Here is a 16,739-nt window from a genome sequence, read left to right as displayed (position 1 = left end):
TATTAAACTCCCCTTGCAATAAACGATCGCATTCTATTATTTTTCCTAATTAACTGCAGTACCTGCATGTTAAACGTGAGATTCTAGAACTAGAAAATCCAGATTCCTCTGTATCTCAAAAATTGTGTAATCTCTGACCATTAGGATAATAAGTTTGCTTTTACTATTCTAATTTCGCCCTCCTTATTAATCTTTTAGTGTTTCTTTCCTTTTCTAATTTTCTGACAGGCCACCCATTTCTGCACAATTATTTGCTTTTTTTTAAGTTTCACATCATATTTAACTTTTTTAACTAACTACATTTAATGGGACCTCCCTTTGGAATTTTTCTTTCCCATTGAAATGCATGTATTCTGTGTATGATGAAATAATCCCCATCTGCTTTGGAACTCTATTGACCTATCCCTTAAGCTAATTTGCCAGTTTACTTTATCTAGCTCAATTTTCATGCCCAAATAATTGCCTTTTTAAAATTTAAAATACTGGTCCTGAACCCACTCTTCTCTCCATCAAACCGAATATAAAATGCAGTTGTATTTGTGACCTAGAGGAACCTTCACCATGAAAACAATTAATCCCATCTTGTTGTACAAACTAGAACTCTCAGCCATGGCTAACCCACCCAACTGGCACATCCCTGGATGCTACTGGACAATTTTATTTTTGAAAGCATGGCCAGTCCACCTAACAGGAAACCAGAGCACCTAGGGTAATCCTACACGGACAGCAAGAACATGCAAACTCCACCCAGACAGTCGTCCAAGGCTGGAATCGTACCCATTCCCTGGCACTGTGAGGCAGCAATATTAACCACTGTGCAACTGTGCCACCCAAATTCTGGCATAGAAGAAACAAATTAGCCATCAACTGAGTGAAATAGGGAGGCTGCTCATTAACATGGAGTAAGCCAGGAAATCAGTTATCCATAGTACAATATGCTTCAAGAATACGTTAAAAAGAAAGAATAGGATGAAAATGGCAAGGTAATAATGAGAAACGCAAATGGCAAATGCACCAAACCAACATTTTGTCTTTGGTTTCAAAGTGAAAGATTGTAATTTTTTTCCCAAAACTGCAGTTACTACAGAGGAACTTTGTGAAATTACTATAACTAGGGGGAAGTATTAAGTAAATTGATGAGATCAAAGACAAAAAGAACTGCAGATGTTGGAATCCAAGGTAGAGAAGCAGGAGAATGGAAGAACCCACCAAGTCAGGCAGCATCAGATTTGGGAGAAGTCGACGTTTTGAGTGTAACCATTCTTTTAGACTCAGACTGGATTAAAAGACATTTTCGGGATTAGTGGTGCTGGAAGAGCACAGAAGTTCAGGTAGCATCCAAGGAGCAGTAAAATCGACGTTTCGGACAAAAGCCCTTCATCAGGAATAAAGGCAGGGAGCCTGAAGGGTGGAGAGATAAATGAGAGGAAGGTTGGGGTGGGGAGAAAGTAGCATAGAGTACAATAGGTGAGTGGGGGAGGGGATGAAGGTGATAGGTCAAGGAGGAGGGTGGAGTGGACAGGTGGAAAAGATGATAGGCAGGTAGGACAAGTCCTGGGGACAGTGCTGAGCTGGAAGTTTGGAATTGGGGTGAGGTGGGGGAAGAGGAAATGAGGAAACTGTTGAAGTCCACATTGATGCCCTGGGTTGAAGTGTTCCAAGGCAGAAGATAAGGCGTTCTTCCTCCAGGTGTCTGGTAGGGAGGGAGCAGCGGTGAAGGTGGCCCAGGACCTGGGAGGGGGAGTTTAAATGTTGAGCCACAGGGCGGTGTGGTCGATTGGTGCGGGTGTCCCGGAGATGTTCCCTAAAGCGCTCTGCTAAGAGGCGTCCAGTCTCCCCAGTGTAGAGGAGACTGCATCGGGAGCGACAGATGCAATAAATGATATTGGTGGACGTGCAAGTAAAACTTTGATGGATGTGAAAGGCTCCGGTAAATCCCCAGGGCCTGATAGCCTGCACCCTAGGGTATCAAAGGAACTGGCAGCAGAGATAGTGGATGGATTCGTTATGATATTTTAAAACTCCCTGGATTCTGGAAAGGTAGCAGGGGATTGGAAAATGCTAATGTGACACTCTTATTCCGGAAAAAAATAGCCAAAAAGTAGGAAACCACAGACACACAGTTTGTTCTATGTAGTGGCAAAGTTGCTGGAATCAACCATAAAGGAGGAGATAACTGAACACTTGGAAAAACAAAACTTAATTCATCAGAGACAGCACAGTTTCAGTTTCATGAAGAGCAAGTTGTGCTTGAGAAACTTTGAGGATGCAACCAGCAAGGTAGATCATGGTGATCTGATGGATACGGAATATCTAGACTTTGAGAAAGCATTTGACAAGTTGCTAAATAAACATTGATCACAGGGGATTAGGGTTAGTGCTTGGCTTGGACAGAAAGCAAGGAGTTGGCTACTTCTCTGGATGGCAAACTGTAACTAGTAGGGTGCTGCAAGGTTCAGTTCTCAGACCTCATCTGCTTACAATCTAGATATATGATCTACAAACAGGGAAAGAGTGTAAAATTGCAACATTTGCAATGATACTAAAATAGTTGGGGAAAACAGGCTGTAGTGAGGAGTTAAAAAGTTTACAAATGGATATTGATAGGCTAAGAGAATGGGCCAGAGTCTGGCTGATGAAATTTAATGTAGGTAAGTGAGAATTGTCGATTTTGGGCAGAAAAATAAAAGGGCAAATTATTATTTAAATTTGAAGCAGATTCAAAGCACATTCGTGCTTTGTGCGTGAATTGCAGAAAGTGGGCATATAAAGGTATAGCATAAAGTAAAGACAAATGGAATCCTGGCATTTACTGAAAAAGGACCAGATTATAAGAGTAAAGCAGTGTTGTTACAATTATATAGAGTGGTGGTGAGACCACATTTGGAATACGGTGTCCAGCTTTGGTCTCCTTACATGAGGAAGGAATGTTGGAGGGGGTGGAGGTTCACCTAGTTGTTTCCAGGGAGGAAAGGTCTACCATACGAGGAGTGCTTGAATAGCTTAGGCTTGTACTCTGTGGAGTTCCGGCAGAATGAGGGGGTATCTGATTGAAGCATATAAAATGCTAAAAGGGGATCGATAAGATGGAACAGTCTCAAACAAGGGGTCAGAGATACAGCATGTGAGGAGGTAGGTTCAAAACTGAGGCAAGGAGAAACTATTTCAGAGTGCAGTGAAGCAGAATCAAATCAACAGATTCAAGAAATAAATAGATATTTTTCTGATCAAAAGTGGGATAAAGGGCTATGTGGAGCAGGCAGGAAAGTGGAGTGGAGGATAGGATCAGCCGTGATGGTCTTATAGACAATAATAGACAATAGGTGCAGGAGCAGGCCATTCTGCCCTTCGAGCCTGTTAAATGGAGGAGCGGGCTTGAAGGGTTGAATTGCCTATTCCCGCTTCTAATTCCTTCATTGTATGTAACATGAGAAGTGAGTGGGATTAGACAAGTTGGTTCATGATGGAATGGGTTAAATATATAATTTCAATACTGTAAATTTAATGATTCTAACTCAAACTTACTCAATGGTGCAATGGTTGGAATCTTTCCTCTCAACAAGGAATTTAGGAAGCCAGTTACAAACATATCACACTTTAAAAATAGACTAAACAAAAAGTGTTTCAGTTTAGATGCATGTTTCCATTCACAAACATCCATGCCTCTTGGAAAAAAGTAACCTTCATTCTCAAGACCCTGCTTGTTCATTCATTCATTATACTTACTTCAGACCAGGGACATCCAGAAGATTGGTCAGTCCTGTCCAATTAATTTCAAGCAACTGGTGATTAAAAACAAAGAATTATTTTCAGTATATAATTTTCAAAAAGTGTCAAAAAGCTGCAAATTAGATTGAAAATGTAATTCACTAAATTCATCGGATGTTAATATGTGACTACCTAATTCAATAGGCATTCAAATCCTTCCATTGTTATTTTAACATAGGTATTTATCTTGTTTGTGTGAAACGTTGATAAGGTAATGAATCCTGAGGAATATAAATCAGCAATTTTGTTGAAGTGTTTCATAAATCATACACTGAACAATTTTTGACCATCTGAACGCAAAACTGGATTTTGAAAACTTGTTACTATTTAAGTTGTAGGACATAAAATCACTGAATACAGAGGTTTAAGTTTACCATTCTGAATGATTTAATCATCATAATGCATGCATCCATGCCAGGTATCATTAATTATGATCTAATTACTGTAGGTTTTTTAAAAAAGTTAGTTAATTACTAGTAAACAAAGAAACAGTACTTATTAAGTACAAGTTGCAATTTAAATAGATTGAGAACCTAAACAAGTAACGGTGTCAAAAAGACTTCAAAGGTTAATTACATTTTCAATTTGTTTCAATGTATTGTTTTTAATCAAAGATGGCAAATCATCAATAAATTTTACATTTGCAAGTGTAAATGTGGATTAGATTACTTAGATTACTTACAGTGTGGAAACGTGATGCTTGCATGTGATTTATATATGAATGTATGTCAGATTTTGACCTAATAGCCTGTGTGTTTTAGATGGTGTGTATGACGGGTTTAATGATTAACTTGTCAGCATCTCTGGAACCATGTTTTGTTAAAACCAGTATTTGAGAGAGTTAGTGAGATAATGGGAATTTATTAAACAGTCAGTGCAAACAGATAGAGTAAATATTGAATATTAGCTTGCTTTCAATATAGAAGGATCCGGAACGGTTTCTTTTATGCTCAAGGGAAAAACCAATAGCTTGGAAAGGTAGAAATCCTAGTTGAAGTTTATTGTAAAAAAACACTTTCCCTGGAGAAAAGGAGTTAGTTTTGAAAAGTTCGGAAATAGCTTGTGTCAGTGTAATGGTATTAATTTAAAAGTTCCAGCCTAGAAGTTTGGTTGAAATCCTGAAGGAATTATTTGAAGCGAAGAAAGCCTCAACTCAATTTTGTGACCAATTAAGGCAGAGGCTTCCAAACTCCGAAAACCAGGAACTGAAATAAATTATGTTAAACCTATACATCTGCTCAAGAAACAAATGCTTCAAGTACTCTAAAATGTTGTTGGGATAAATGGGGCTGTTGTTTTGAAATCTTTCGAACTGTGTCATATGTAAACATGTAAATATGTTGGTTTATTCTATTTTATCTTCATTTCTTTTTATGTAATCAACTTTTAACTTGCTTTTAATCTGCAGCATTGCATACTTGTGTTTCAGTGAAAGATGACCTCCTTAATTTAAGAAATATTAAGCCAGATTTCAGACTGGGATTTGACTTGTTCAGGAGTAACATTGTTATTCCAGCTAAAGTGTTGGGATTTCTATTAATGTGCTATGAAGGTCAGTGTCTAGGTCTGACATTTTGGTACAGTAATTACAATGAATGGATTCTCTGTTTCATCTATGGCTGGTGTAATTACTGATATAGCACGTCACTCCTGTTACATATCACTTAAGAGCTGTGAAAGATTTAAGGAGAACCATTTCACATCAAGGACAATATCTGGAGAAGCTTGCTTTATTTAAATCCAGCTTTGGTTAAATTGCTCATTAACTCCTAAATTTATGTATTTGCACGAAGTCAGTCAAGGTGACTGTCTCCAGTCATGCTTCAGCAAGTGAACACAAAAGCATCAAAAACAATGCTGGGCAGATGTTCACAAAGGTGCACAGTTCAAAACAGTAAAGCAGACAACTGCTGGTAGTACCAGCACTTTTCAGTTAATATAAAACATTAAATGATGGTATTGCTTCATTTCGGTGTCACGTTTTACAATGCTTTTATTGTCTGTAATCCACTGGTATGTAGCGAACAATATTCATGCTCAGCGAGCAGCATTTTCCAAGCTGCTACAACTACTTTCTGTTCTCGCTCAAAACAGCACAGATGTCTGCTTTTCATCTTTTAGGATGTGAAGTAGAATTTTTTTTTGTCTTTGAATTGCCACTGAACTGAAAGCAGCAGTACAGAAAAAAAATGGATCAGTGCAGCTCGCAAACTGATGCTCTCCAGGCCCTGTTATGACATAATGTAGCAATAAGTGAGCTCATTGATGCAGTTAACCAAGCTAGCACAATTAACAAAAAAAATAGTAGAATAATATTATTATTCCAAAAGTGGGTGGGGAATTGATTTTAAAACATGGTCTCTCGACTACTTTCAACTCAGTGGAGGTGGGGTGATCTCACTTTTGAGGGGCGTCAACCATCTGCAATCAAGAGTCAATGAATTTTAGTAAATTAAACATGTTTTAAACAAACATTCAAAATTGTGAGCACAAATACAAGTATTCAGAAATTCTCTTGAACATTTAAAAAAAAATCTTATGGGCCACCTCAATCAATAAAGCAAGAAGTTTTATCACTGAGGAAAATTCTCAACCTGTGGTGGGATGCATTTCAACAAACTGGTTATCCTATTTGCTGCATAACTGGACATAACATGGACATGTTTAACAGCAAATAAAAATTGTTGTTATGTTCTTAAAACAGCTTTTATAACTAGATAGGACAGAGTATGATCAACATTACCTTACCAATCCTTTTTATACAACTAACGAACTGAAAATAGTAATGACAGAACAATTGATTTATATAATTTTATTGTGTAAGAAATGAGAAGAAATGAAACAATTTGCCAATGGTAAGTAAAAGCAAGTACAGATTAAACTCTAATAATACCTGGAAGTAAACAAGTAGCTTCATTGGAAACTTTTATGCAGTCAGCAAACAATTTTTAGGTAAATATCGGATTTACAGGCTGTCAGGCAAAGTTATGGTTGTTAGTTGCAACAATTACTCAGATTTTATTGTGGCAATGACAGCAAAATTAGCAAAATTTGCAATCTCAGTCAGCAGTGTCTGGACTCCATACTCATGCAGAATTTTGACAAATACACATATTGCCATCAGTGATGCTATGCTTCTCCAGAGATTGCTGGACTGGAACATCCCCTCATGACAATCAATAGAAATCAAAAGAATTAATATGAGCTCCCACTCTAAATGTTATGGCTCCTGTAAAATCTTTGAAAAAGCTGTGGAATGCGGTCTAACTAGGTTTTTAACTGCTGGTCCAACTCGATCCATGCTAAATACTTCACAAAAATCTACTACTACTAGCAATTTTTGAGAAGCCTTGTAGCTCGGGTGGATGGTAAGTAAGTTAATGAGCTAACTTATAAACTACTCCTTTATTTGAGGAATGTCAAATTTCACCATAATAGAAAACGCAGATTCATTTAAATTTATAATCGATTGCTTTAATATCAAAAATCTAAAAGAAAGATATTATTACATTGGTCATGTGGCATACAAACTAATGGTTTCAGCCCAATATGTCCACAATGATAGAGAGACATTTTGAGTTAAATAATTTTTATTGTTCAGACATGTTATTATGTACGCCTAAAGCAGGTAGAACTTGCACCAGAGTTTCCTGGCTCAGAGGTAGGGCCCACCACTATCGCACCTCAAGAACCCCAGTGGAAGGACAGTAAATTATTTTTCTAATCAACCAGTTGAGATATTTTATGCATCTCTGGAGCAAGGGGGGCTTGAACCCAAATCTTTTGGCCCTGGGGGGGTTATTTATTTGATTAATTTATTGTCACATGTATTTTGTTAAAAAATACAGTGAAAAGTGCTGTATCATGTTGCCAATCTCCAGCACCATCTTAAAATACAGAAAAATATGTTTGAACCAGGCCAGACCCCCTCAAACCATTTTAAAGGTACCACAGACCCTAAACTTTTATATTTTTAGGTACATGTAAAGTGGAAATTCTAAGAGTGATGCAGCTGGTCAAATCAGTCCGCTTTAAATAAAACAGAATTAATTTATCACTACGGATGAAACACAAGCAAAGGAAAACAGAATTTAAAATAACTTACTTAAAAACTCAATCGCAGAGGAAGTGGTTGAGACTAGGACAATTGCATTATTTAAAAGGCATCTGGATGGGTATATGATTAGGAAGGATTTGGAGGGATTATGGGCCTGGTGCTGGCAGGTGGGACTAGATTGGGTTGGGACATCTGGTCAGCATGGACGAGTTGGACCGAAGGGTCTGTTCCCGTGCTGTACACCTCTGTGACTCTATGACTTGAAATCGCAACTTAGTGAAGCTGTTCCAATTCCTGCAACATCCCATAAACACACCCGTTGGCAAATGGTAAATTCAAACACAGGTTCTTACAGGCAAGAAAGATTTCAGAGAGAAATCTCAGGCAAGATCCCTGTTGAAGCATGGAAACACTTTTCACTGTATCTGCTTCTCATAGTCCCCAGCGGTTTTTGACTGCTTGCTAAAAACAGACCAAACTAGAAAAGAAAACCTGAACAAGGAGGACTGGCCATTCCCCAGCCATTGTTTTCAAGTAGCTATTTCCAGACATATTGGGATCTCTGCCTTGACAGCCCCTTGAAAAAAAACAAAGACAACATAACCTTGTTAAAGGGGCAGTGTCATCACAAATAAACTAAAAAAAGAAACATCAAGGCAGAAAATAAGAAATGAAGAAAGTGTTCAACTTTACAATCCTTCTTAAGTGCTGCACCATGAGTTAAGGGCCTGGTGGCCAGGTAAGAATTCCTGCGAGAAGGAGGATTCCCAGTCTCTGACACCCTGACAAACTCGCTTTGGCTGCTGCCTCCATGAATCTACGCTGGACGCGGATGCTGCCAGGAACCCAAAGTCACCTGCAGCGCAGCAGCTAAGGGTCAGCACAAGGACCACCTTGTCAGAAGCCGCCAAGTATCCAAACTTGCCTCTGATGCTGCCATCACCAGTCTGTGCTGCTATGCCCACTTACTGCCAATGAAGAATGCTCCCTCCACAACGGAGTTCATTTAAGAGGTAAGTAAAATAAAAGAGAAAAAAAAAGGAGAGAAAAAAAAGAGGAAAAAAGAAAAGCAGATGCGCCTCGGCTCAGAAGCCTTACTTCACTGCCATCTTACCAGAAGATGACCAATATTCCATAAGAGTCCTTTTTGAAGGACATTAAATGCTTAGCTTCCTAATATCTTGCACCCGAATGCTTAAATGTGATTGGCTACTACCAACTTGCTAACATAACTGCTGCACAAACGTTATTAGACTTGGCTGTGTCGGCAGATTTCTTTGAGGTCTGTAGTGTGCACCCTTCCTTTCCCACTAAATTTGGGGGTATATGCAAAGACGAGACTGTGAAAAATAAAGCAATGTTTTCCTGCTTCCCCAGACCAAAATCAGCTTAATAATCCAATCTTATAATGCTACACATTTGAAAATAGTAGCAAAGAAAGCTATTCTTTGTAGAATTCTTGCATTCATTGCATTGGAAATGACAGAACCTAATGGAGTTCCACTAATTGTAATTGGGAAAGCAAGCCACTCAGATCTAAAAGAAGTTCAACAATGATACATTGTATAAACACAATGTTTTGACCAGGTGAGGAGTGGTGAATTGGTTAACTTTTTTGGTCACAACTAAAACTTCTTGAAAGGAAGTGAGAGTAATTTTCTACTCACTAAATCAGTGAAAAATATTAAAGTGTGATATTAAACGTACACAAAAACACAAGTATAAATTTTAAAAAGGGAGAATGATTAGTGCACAAAAGAAGATCAATTATAGCAATTAAAGAAATCCCCAGAATCCTCCAAGTGTTGGATTTTAACCAGAGGCTGGGGTTGTTTAATTGATGTCATGTGTCTTGCAGTGGTTAAAATTTGAAGAAATTCCAGAGTCCTTGATGAATGATTGTTTATCCTAGTTGTTGCTCTATGGAACAAAAAATGTCTAGTGTTGCAAAAGATGAAAATCACTCAAAGACGACTAAAAACACCAAGATACCACAACTTCCAATTTTCAGCAAACGATCGAAAAGTCGCAGAAGTACAAAGTATCCTTTACATCACATTAGCATTCGGCTCACATTAGCAGAGGTTCGGTCACATTCATAGCAAAAATCACAGGTCAGTAGAAGTTTTCAGGTGGTGCTACTTTTTGTGGTCAACAATGAAATTAAACACGAGTTATTTAAAAATATAAAACTGAAGTTGAGTGCTTCTATGTATTGTTTGCAGAATCAAAATCCCTGTGAAATTGTTCTCAATTAGCCAACTAATGATCTTAATAACCTTCCTGGGAGAAAGTGAGGATTGCATTCCTTATGTTCGAAACTTTCATTCTCCTGCTCATCAGATGCTGCCAGAGCAGTCGTGCTTTTCCAGCACTACACTCTCGACCCTTAAATTACCTTTCTACCCTACCTATAGGCAATGTCCTCCCATCATGTCGGCTGTCATTGTGATAATCTGGATTCAGCATGAAAACTTTAGGTTTCCTATCTGACAAATTCCATACCTGCATTTTGTGCCCTCCAACCCACTTCCCCCTTAGAATCCAAGAAAATTCTGACCAATATCTTGGGATTACAACATCATGGAAAAAATGTCAAAGAACATAAAATTTCATCATTAACATTTACAGTTCAAGTAAAAGCATTGATTTGATCATTACGTGAAGAAATGGGCAACTGGAAGTATGTTATTTTTATCAGCCAGCTTCTTCCTTCATGGTCACAAAGTTATTGGCAATAATAAAGACCAAAAGCTATTTAAAACCTCTTGCAAACAAGACAAAAGCAATTAACTTTTGCGACTCAATTTCCTTTAACAAACGGACTTGGGATAATTCCCAAAAAAATCCTTGAATAATTAATACATGATTTCCTTTCACAGGGCCATTCATCAGAATGTTAACCGAAAACATTAAGATTGGTACCTCTCCCCATAAATGCTGCCGACCTTGTTAATATTCCAGGGGTTAAACTTTAGATCAAAGTTTTGATGAAAAATATATTTAATAGTGAATTAATTTTTCATTTATAAAGTGAACCAGCAGCTTTCTTTGAAATGTTATAACTCATTCCAAGCACATTATGACAAATTTATCTCCTTTGTTACAAATCAAACAATCTATCAAGATGCGTATAGTAAAGAGATGATTATAAACATAAAATCAACATTATCCATCAGTGAAAAGGACTAAGGGAAAGGTTGGGTGGCTTGGTGTGGTGTTGACTTCAAAAAAGTGAAGTAAATTAAAAAAAGATAAGTGCAATGAAAAGGCAGGATATTTGACAACATAGCATTCCGAAAGTAAACGGTGTAGAAAATCAACTGAATATCAGTATTGCATATGTGCCTTGCTATTGACAGAGCTCATTTTTAAAGCACTCTACATAGCATGTGGATACAATGTTGTGGCGCTGTCAGACAGTTAGTCTGCTTGAGGTCTGCAAATTGCACACACCACAGGAATAAGTTGGTTTGCTGTAGCATCAGCTAAATTAACCCACATAGTTAACCACGGATTATGAGATTATAACATGACTTGGTGAACACCAACATAAAATACCATGCTAATGAGAAGTTCCATGCTTAAATAGTCAGCAAATCAGTTAACTTACAGGTGAAACACATGGTTGGTCATCTTAAATTATGCTCATGTGCATGACATGACACTCAGTGTCTTTGTTAGAGTGGAGAGTTTTAAAAACCTAATTTGATCATTAAGCAGAGAAATTACAATTGGGAAGCCAGTTTAATTCACTTTAGAAAGACAAGAGATCAGAGTGCGTGCTGAATTGGCAGCAAGCAAAGGAAGGCCAAAAAATATCAGAATTTCAGCAAATTACAGTAGTTTATCTTGGGAGTTGCACACCTTCTAACAGAATTTAAAATACTCTAACAGTGTAAACGCCTTCAGATTTGGGTGGATCTAATTCAGAAAAGCAAATCATTAAACTTTGCATCGCAATTGGTGTGGCTGAGTGGTTAGGACTGCTGCCTCAGCACCAGGGACCTGAGTTTGATTCCAGTCTCGAGCAAAAGTGTGGAGTTTGCACATTCTCCCTGTGTCTCTGTGGGTTTCCTCTCGGTGCTCCAGTTTCCTCCCACAGTCCAAAGATGTGCAGGTTAGGTGAATTGACCACACTAAATTGCCCACAGTATTCAGGGACGTGTAGGCTATGTACATTAGTCAGGGGAAATGTAGAGTACTGGGGTAGGGGAATAGTCCTGGGTGGGATACTCTTCGGAGTGTCATTGCGGACTTGTTGAGCCAACTGGCCTGTTTCCACTCTGTCGGGATTCTTCTAAAAGTCCATAGATACTTAACAAATAGGACTAACAGCTAAATAGCTAAAAGAACCCAAAGCATATGGATCACATTAGAAGACTAATTCAGCAGCAGATGAAACCTCTAGATTCAGTGACTGGAATGCATGCAATTGAGGCAGAAGCCTCCAGAATTCACTAACCACTTTCCAAGCAAATGCAGAGAAATGGGATTTGTGTGAAGTTTCAGATGGGGAGCTGGTAAACAGAATTGCTGAGTTGGTGATTGCATCCACCCCTCTGGATGCTTTCCAGAAAGATTTGCAAGTCAAACTAAAGACTTATACTGAAGATCTCCAGCATGATGGGCGCACATACAAAGACTGCCTCACAAGTCGATGAAGTCAACGGGTCCCAAATACACTCGACAGTTGATGCATTGAACATCCAAACACAGCAATACATGGGGAACAAAAAGCAAGTGCTGGAGAAACTCAGCATGTCTGGCAGCATCTGTAGTGTTTCTCCAACACTTGTGTTTTTGATTCAGACCTCCATCATCTGAGCTCTTTGTTTTTATTTTAGTACCTGTGAGACATGCAGCATACTGCTTGCTCCAAGGAAGTGCCCAGCTTTCAATTGTGCAAGACATCTGGCAGAAAAAGCCCCTGGCACATATCACACTAAGACAAAGGCTGATGAAGCTGGAGACCTGTGCACTGATTCAGAAAGACCACGCAAAATGACTATCTTTTAGCTGCAATAAAACACAAACTTGCTGTCTCATCAGAGGCACATACACAAAATGATGGACAAACCAGAAGCTGATGATATAGATGATGAGTAAAAGTGATCAACACGTGTTTCACATCTTCAATGTACATCAAAATCCTGGAAATCCCTCTCTAATGGCATTGTGGATGCACCAATGGAATGAAACATTAACTAGTGGAATGCAACAATGGATCAGTGTTGGTGCCATAGTTGGATGAGGGAAGTGACCATAAGACCATAAAACATTCGGCTTAACTATGTGTTCTGCTATTCACTGAGATCGCAGCTGATCTGATAATCTTCAGTTCCACTTTCCTGCCTTTTCCCTACAACTCTAAATCCCCTTACCGATTTAAAATCTGTCTATCTTAGCCTTGAACATACTTAACGACTCACCCTCCAGAGCCCTCTGTAGCAAAGAATTCCATAAATTCACTAGCCTCAAAGAAGAAATTCCTGGGAAGAGTGGTAGAAGTAAATTCCAGAGGAGGATGCCAAAGAGAGCTGGATTTATATTTGAAAGTGATAAATTTAGAGGGGTATGGAGATAGAGCTGGAGAATGGGAGGAGTTGGGTAGCTTTTTCTGTAGCCAGTACAGTCACGATTAGTCGAATGGCCTCTTCTGTATTGTAAAACTCTATTCATTAGTCTTAAATGGGTGACTACTTATCCTGAAATTATGCCCTCTGATCCTAGACTCTCCCACAAAGGGGGAAAAAAAATCTTTCCTCATCTACCTTTTCAAATCCCTAAGAATTCTGTGTGTTTCAATGAGATCGCCTCTCAATCTTCTAAATTTCAATGAGTACAAGCCCACCCCTTTCAACTCCTCCAAATAGAATAGCCCCTCTATACCTGGGAGGCAGTCAAGAGAAGGGTTACTGGATAGATCCTAGTTATGGAGGGATTTCCTTATATGAAAATGTTGAAGCTACACTCATTGGAGTTAAGAATATTGCAAAATTTCTTTGTTTCCTAGCTGCTTTTACAAGAGTTGACAGCTCCTTAATGTTGAGTGAAGAGAAGCAATGAGCATTGGAATAATTTGTGTTGGATATACATAGGATTTTTGAGTCGCATGCAGAGCCATGGCATCATTAAGTTTCCCAGATTTGAGTAAACACCTCAATAATTTGCAACTCACAACAAACCAACATTCAATAACCCAAATATTTAGGAAGTATTCTGCGAGTATTAATGATCAGCTAATAGCTACCCACAGGAACAAGCTGTTCCAAGTTGATATTTTGCAGAACGTGACTTTTATAATGTTATTGCACTTATGGAAACTACAATAATGAATATTGCTTTAGTATGTTCCTTGAAGTAGTATCTAATGACATCAGCTGGAATATTTCTCTTGCTTGAAAGGCCAATCTACAACAGAAATAAAATCAGGATCAACTGCATCAGCAAACTGAATAATACAAAAGCATGGAGAAATGCTCTCCTATATTCCCAAAGCTTACTCTGGTTAACCTAGCATGCCATTATGATCCTTGGCATAAAATGTGCACTGCAACATGGATTCATACACGCAAAAGTAGTGGTAAGTAAAGCTTTCAGGAATTATAAATTATAGTAACAGTCATATCTCAGACACAATAATGCTTCTATACAAGCCTAGTTCAATGTTGTATTCTTTGCATAACAGTAAAATAAATATTAATTTGACCACAGAAGGATGAACAAATGAAAGACAACAGCTTCATTCTAGAACACCAAAGTTAGCCTATGCATTTTTCACGCGAAATGTGGGGTTAAATCTGGCTTTGAGGTTAAAAATAAAGGAGATAGATTGGTGCTGCCAAATTAAAGTTCACTTGAAATAAATCACACGAATAAAATCATGCAGGAGTTTATTTTTTGGCATGGATTAGTGCAAAGAATTAAGAATTTTAATTAAAGATTTTAAAATTACAAGTTTTTAAAATAGTGATGGAAAAGGATAGACCAGGTCTAAAAGTTGAAGTTCAAAATTAGAGAAAGGCCAATTTTGACGGTATTAGGCAAGAACTTTTGAAAGCTGATTGGAGGCAAATGTTCGCAGGTAAAGGGACAGCTGGAAAATGGGAAGCCTTCAGAAATGAGATAACAAGAATCCAGAGAAAGTATATTCCTGTCAGGGTGAAAGGGAAGGCTGGTAGGTATAGGGAATGCTGGATGACTAAAGAAATTGAGGGTTTGGTTAAGAAAAAGAAGGAAGTATATGTCAGGTATAGACAGGATCGATTGAGGGAATCCTTAGAAGAGTATAAAGAAAGTAGGAGTATACTTAAGAGAGAAATTAGGAGGCCAAAACTGGAACATGAGATAGCTTTGGCAAGTAGAATTAAGGAGAATCCAAAGGGTTTTACAAATATATTAAGGACAAAAAGGTAACTAGGGAGAGAATAGGGCCCCTCAAAGATCAGCAAGGCGGCCTTTGTGTGGAGTCACAGAAAATGGGGAAAATACTAAATGAATATTTTGCATCAGTATTTACTGTGGAAAAGGATATGGAAGATATAGACTGTAGGGAAATAGGTGGTGACATCTTGCAAAATGTCCAGATTACAGAGGAGGAAGTGCTGGATTTCTTGAAATGATTAAAAGGTGGATAAATCTCCAGAACCTGATAATGTGTATCCGAGAACTCCGTGGGAAGCTAGAGAAGTGATTGCTAGGCCACTTGCTGAGATATTTGTAGCATCGATAGTCACAGGTGAGGCGCCGGAAGACTAGACATTGGCAAACGTAGTGCCAATGTTTAAGAAAAGCGGTGAAGACAAGCCAGGGAACTATAGACTGGTGAGCCTGACCTCAGTGATGGGCAAGTTGTTGGAGGGAATCCTGAGGGACAGGATGTACATGTATTTGGAAAGGAAAGGACTGATTCGGGATAGTTAACATGGCTTTGTGTGTGGGAAATCATGTCTCACAAACTTTTTTTGAAGAAGTAACAAAGATGATTGACGAGGGCAGAGCAGTAGATGTGATTTTTTTTGGACTTCAGTAAGGCGTTCGACAAGGTTCCCTATGGGAGACTGATTAGCAAGGTTAAATCTCATGGAATACAGGGAGAACTAGCCATTTGGATACAGAACTGGCTCAAAGATAGAAGACAGATGGTGGTGATGGAGGCTTGTTTTTCAGACTGGGAGACCTACAACCATTGGAGTGCCACAAGGATTGGTGCTGGGTCCTCTACTTTTTGTCATTTACATAAATGATTTGGATGCGAGCATAAAAGAGGTATAGTTAGTAAGTTTGCAGATGACACCAAAATTGGAGGTGTAGTGGACAGAGAAGAGGGTTACCTCAGATTACAACAGGATCTGGACTAGATGGGCCAATGGGCTGAGAAGTGGCAGATTGAGTTTAATTCAGATAAATGCGAGGTGCTGCATTTTGGGAAAGCAAATCTTAGCAGGACTTATCCACTTAATGGTAAGGGAGTGTTGCTGAACAAAGAGACCTTGGAGTGCAAGTTCATAGCTCCTTGAAAGTGGAGTCCCAGGGAGAAAGGGATAGTGAAGAAGCATTTGGTATGCTTTCCTTTATTGGTCAGAGTATTGAGTACAGGAGTTGGGAGGTCATGTTGCGGCTGTACAGGACATTGGTTAGGCCACTGTTAGAATATTGCGTGCAATTCTGGTTTCCTTCTTATCGGAAAGATGTTGTGAAACTTGAAAGGGTTCAGAAAAGGTTTACAAGGATGCTGCCAGGGTTGGAGGATCTGAGCTACAGGGAGAGAGTGAACAAGCTGAGGCTGTTTTCCCTGAAGCGTCGGAGGCTGAGGGGTGACCGTATGGAGGTTTACAAAATTATGAGGGGGATGGATAGGATAAGTGGACAAAGTCTTTTCTCTTGGGTCGGGGAGTCCAGAACTAGAGGC

General features: G+C 38.7%; 1 protein-coding gene across 2 annotated transcripts in view; it reads right to left on the bottom strand.

Annotated features, from left to right (window-relative positions):
• LOC132815831 (extended synaptotagmin-2-A-like) overlaps positions 1-16,739 on the bottom strand; it is a 219,472-nt gene that overhangs the window by 76,633 nt on the left and 126,100 nt on the right. For both annotated transcript variants that reach the window (XM_060825118.1, XM_060825119.1), the window contains exon 7: positions 3,727-3,782. In XM_060825118.1, the coding sequence (XP_060681101.1) occupies positions 3,727-3,782 (56 nt within the window). The remainder of the gene's footprint in view (positions 1-3,726; positions 3,783-16,739) is intronic.

Source organism: Hemiscyllium ocellatum, chromosome 5 (genome assembly GCF_020745735.1).
Source record: "Hemiscyllium ocellatum isolate sHemOce1 chromosome 5, sHemOce1.pat.X.cur, whole genome shotgun sequence".
NCBI lineage: Eukaryota > Metazoa > Chordata > Chondrichthyes > Orectolobiformes > Hemiscylliidae > Hemiscyllium > Hemiscyllium ocellatum.
Note: the sequence above shows the minus strand (reverse complement) of the source record. Positions and strands in the feature narration are given on the sequence as shown.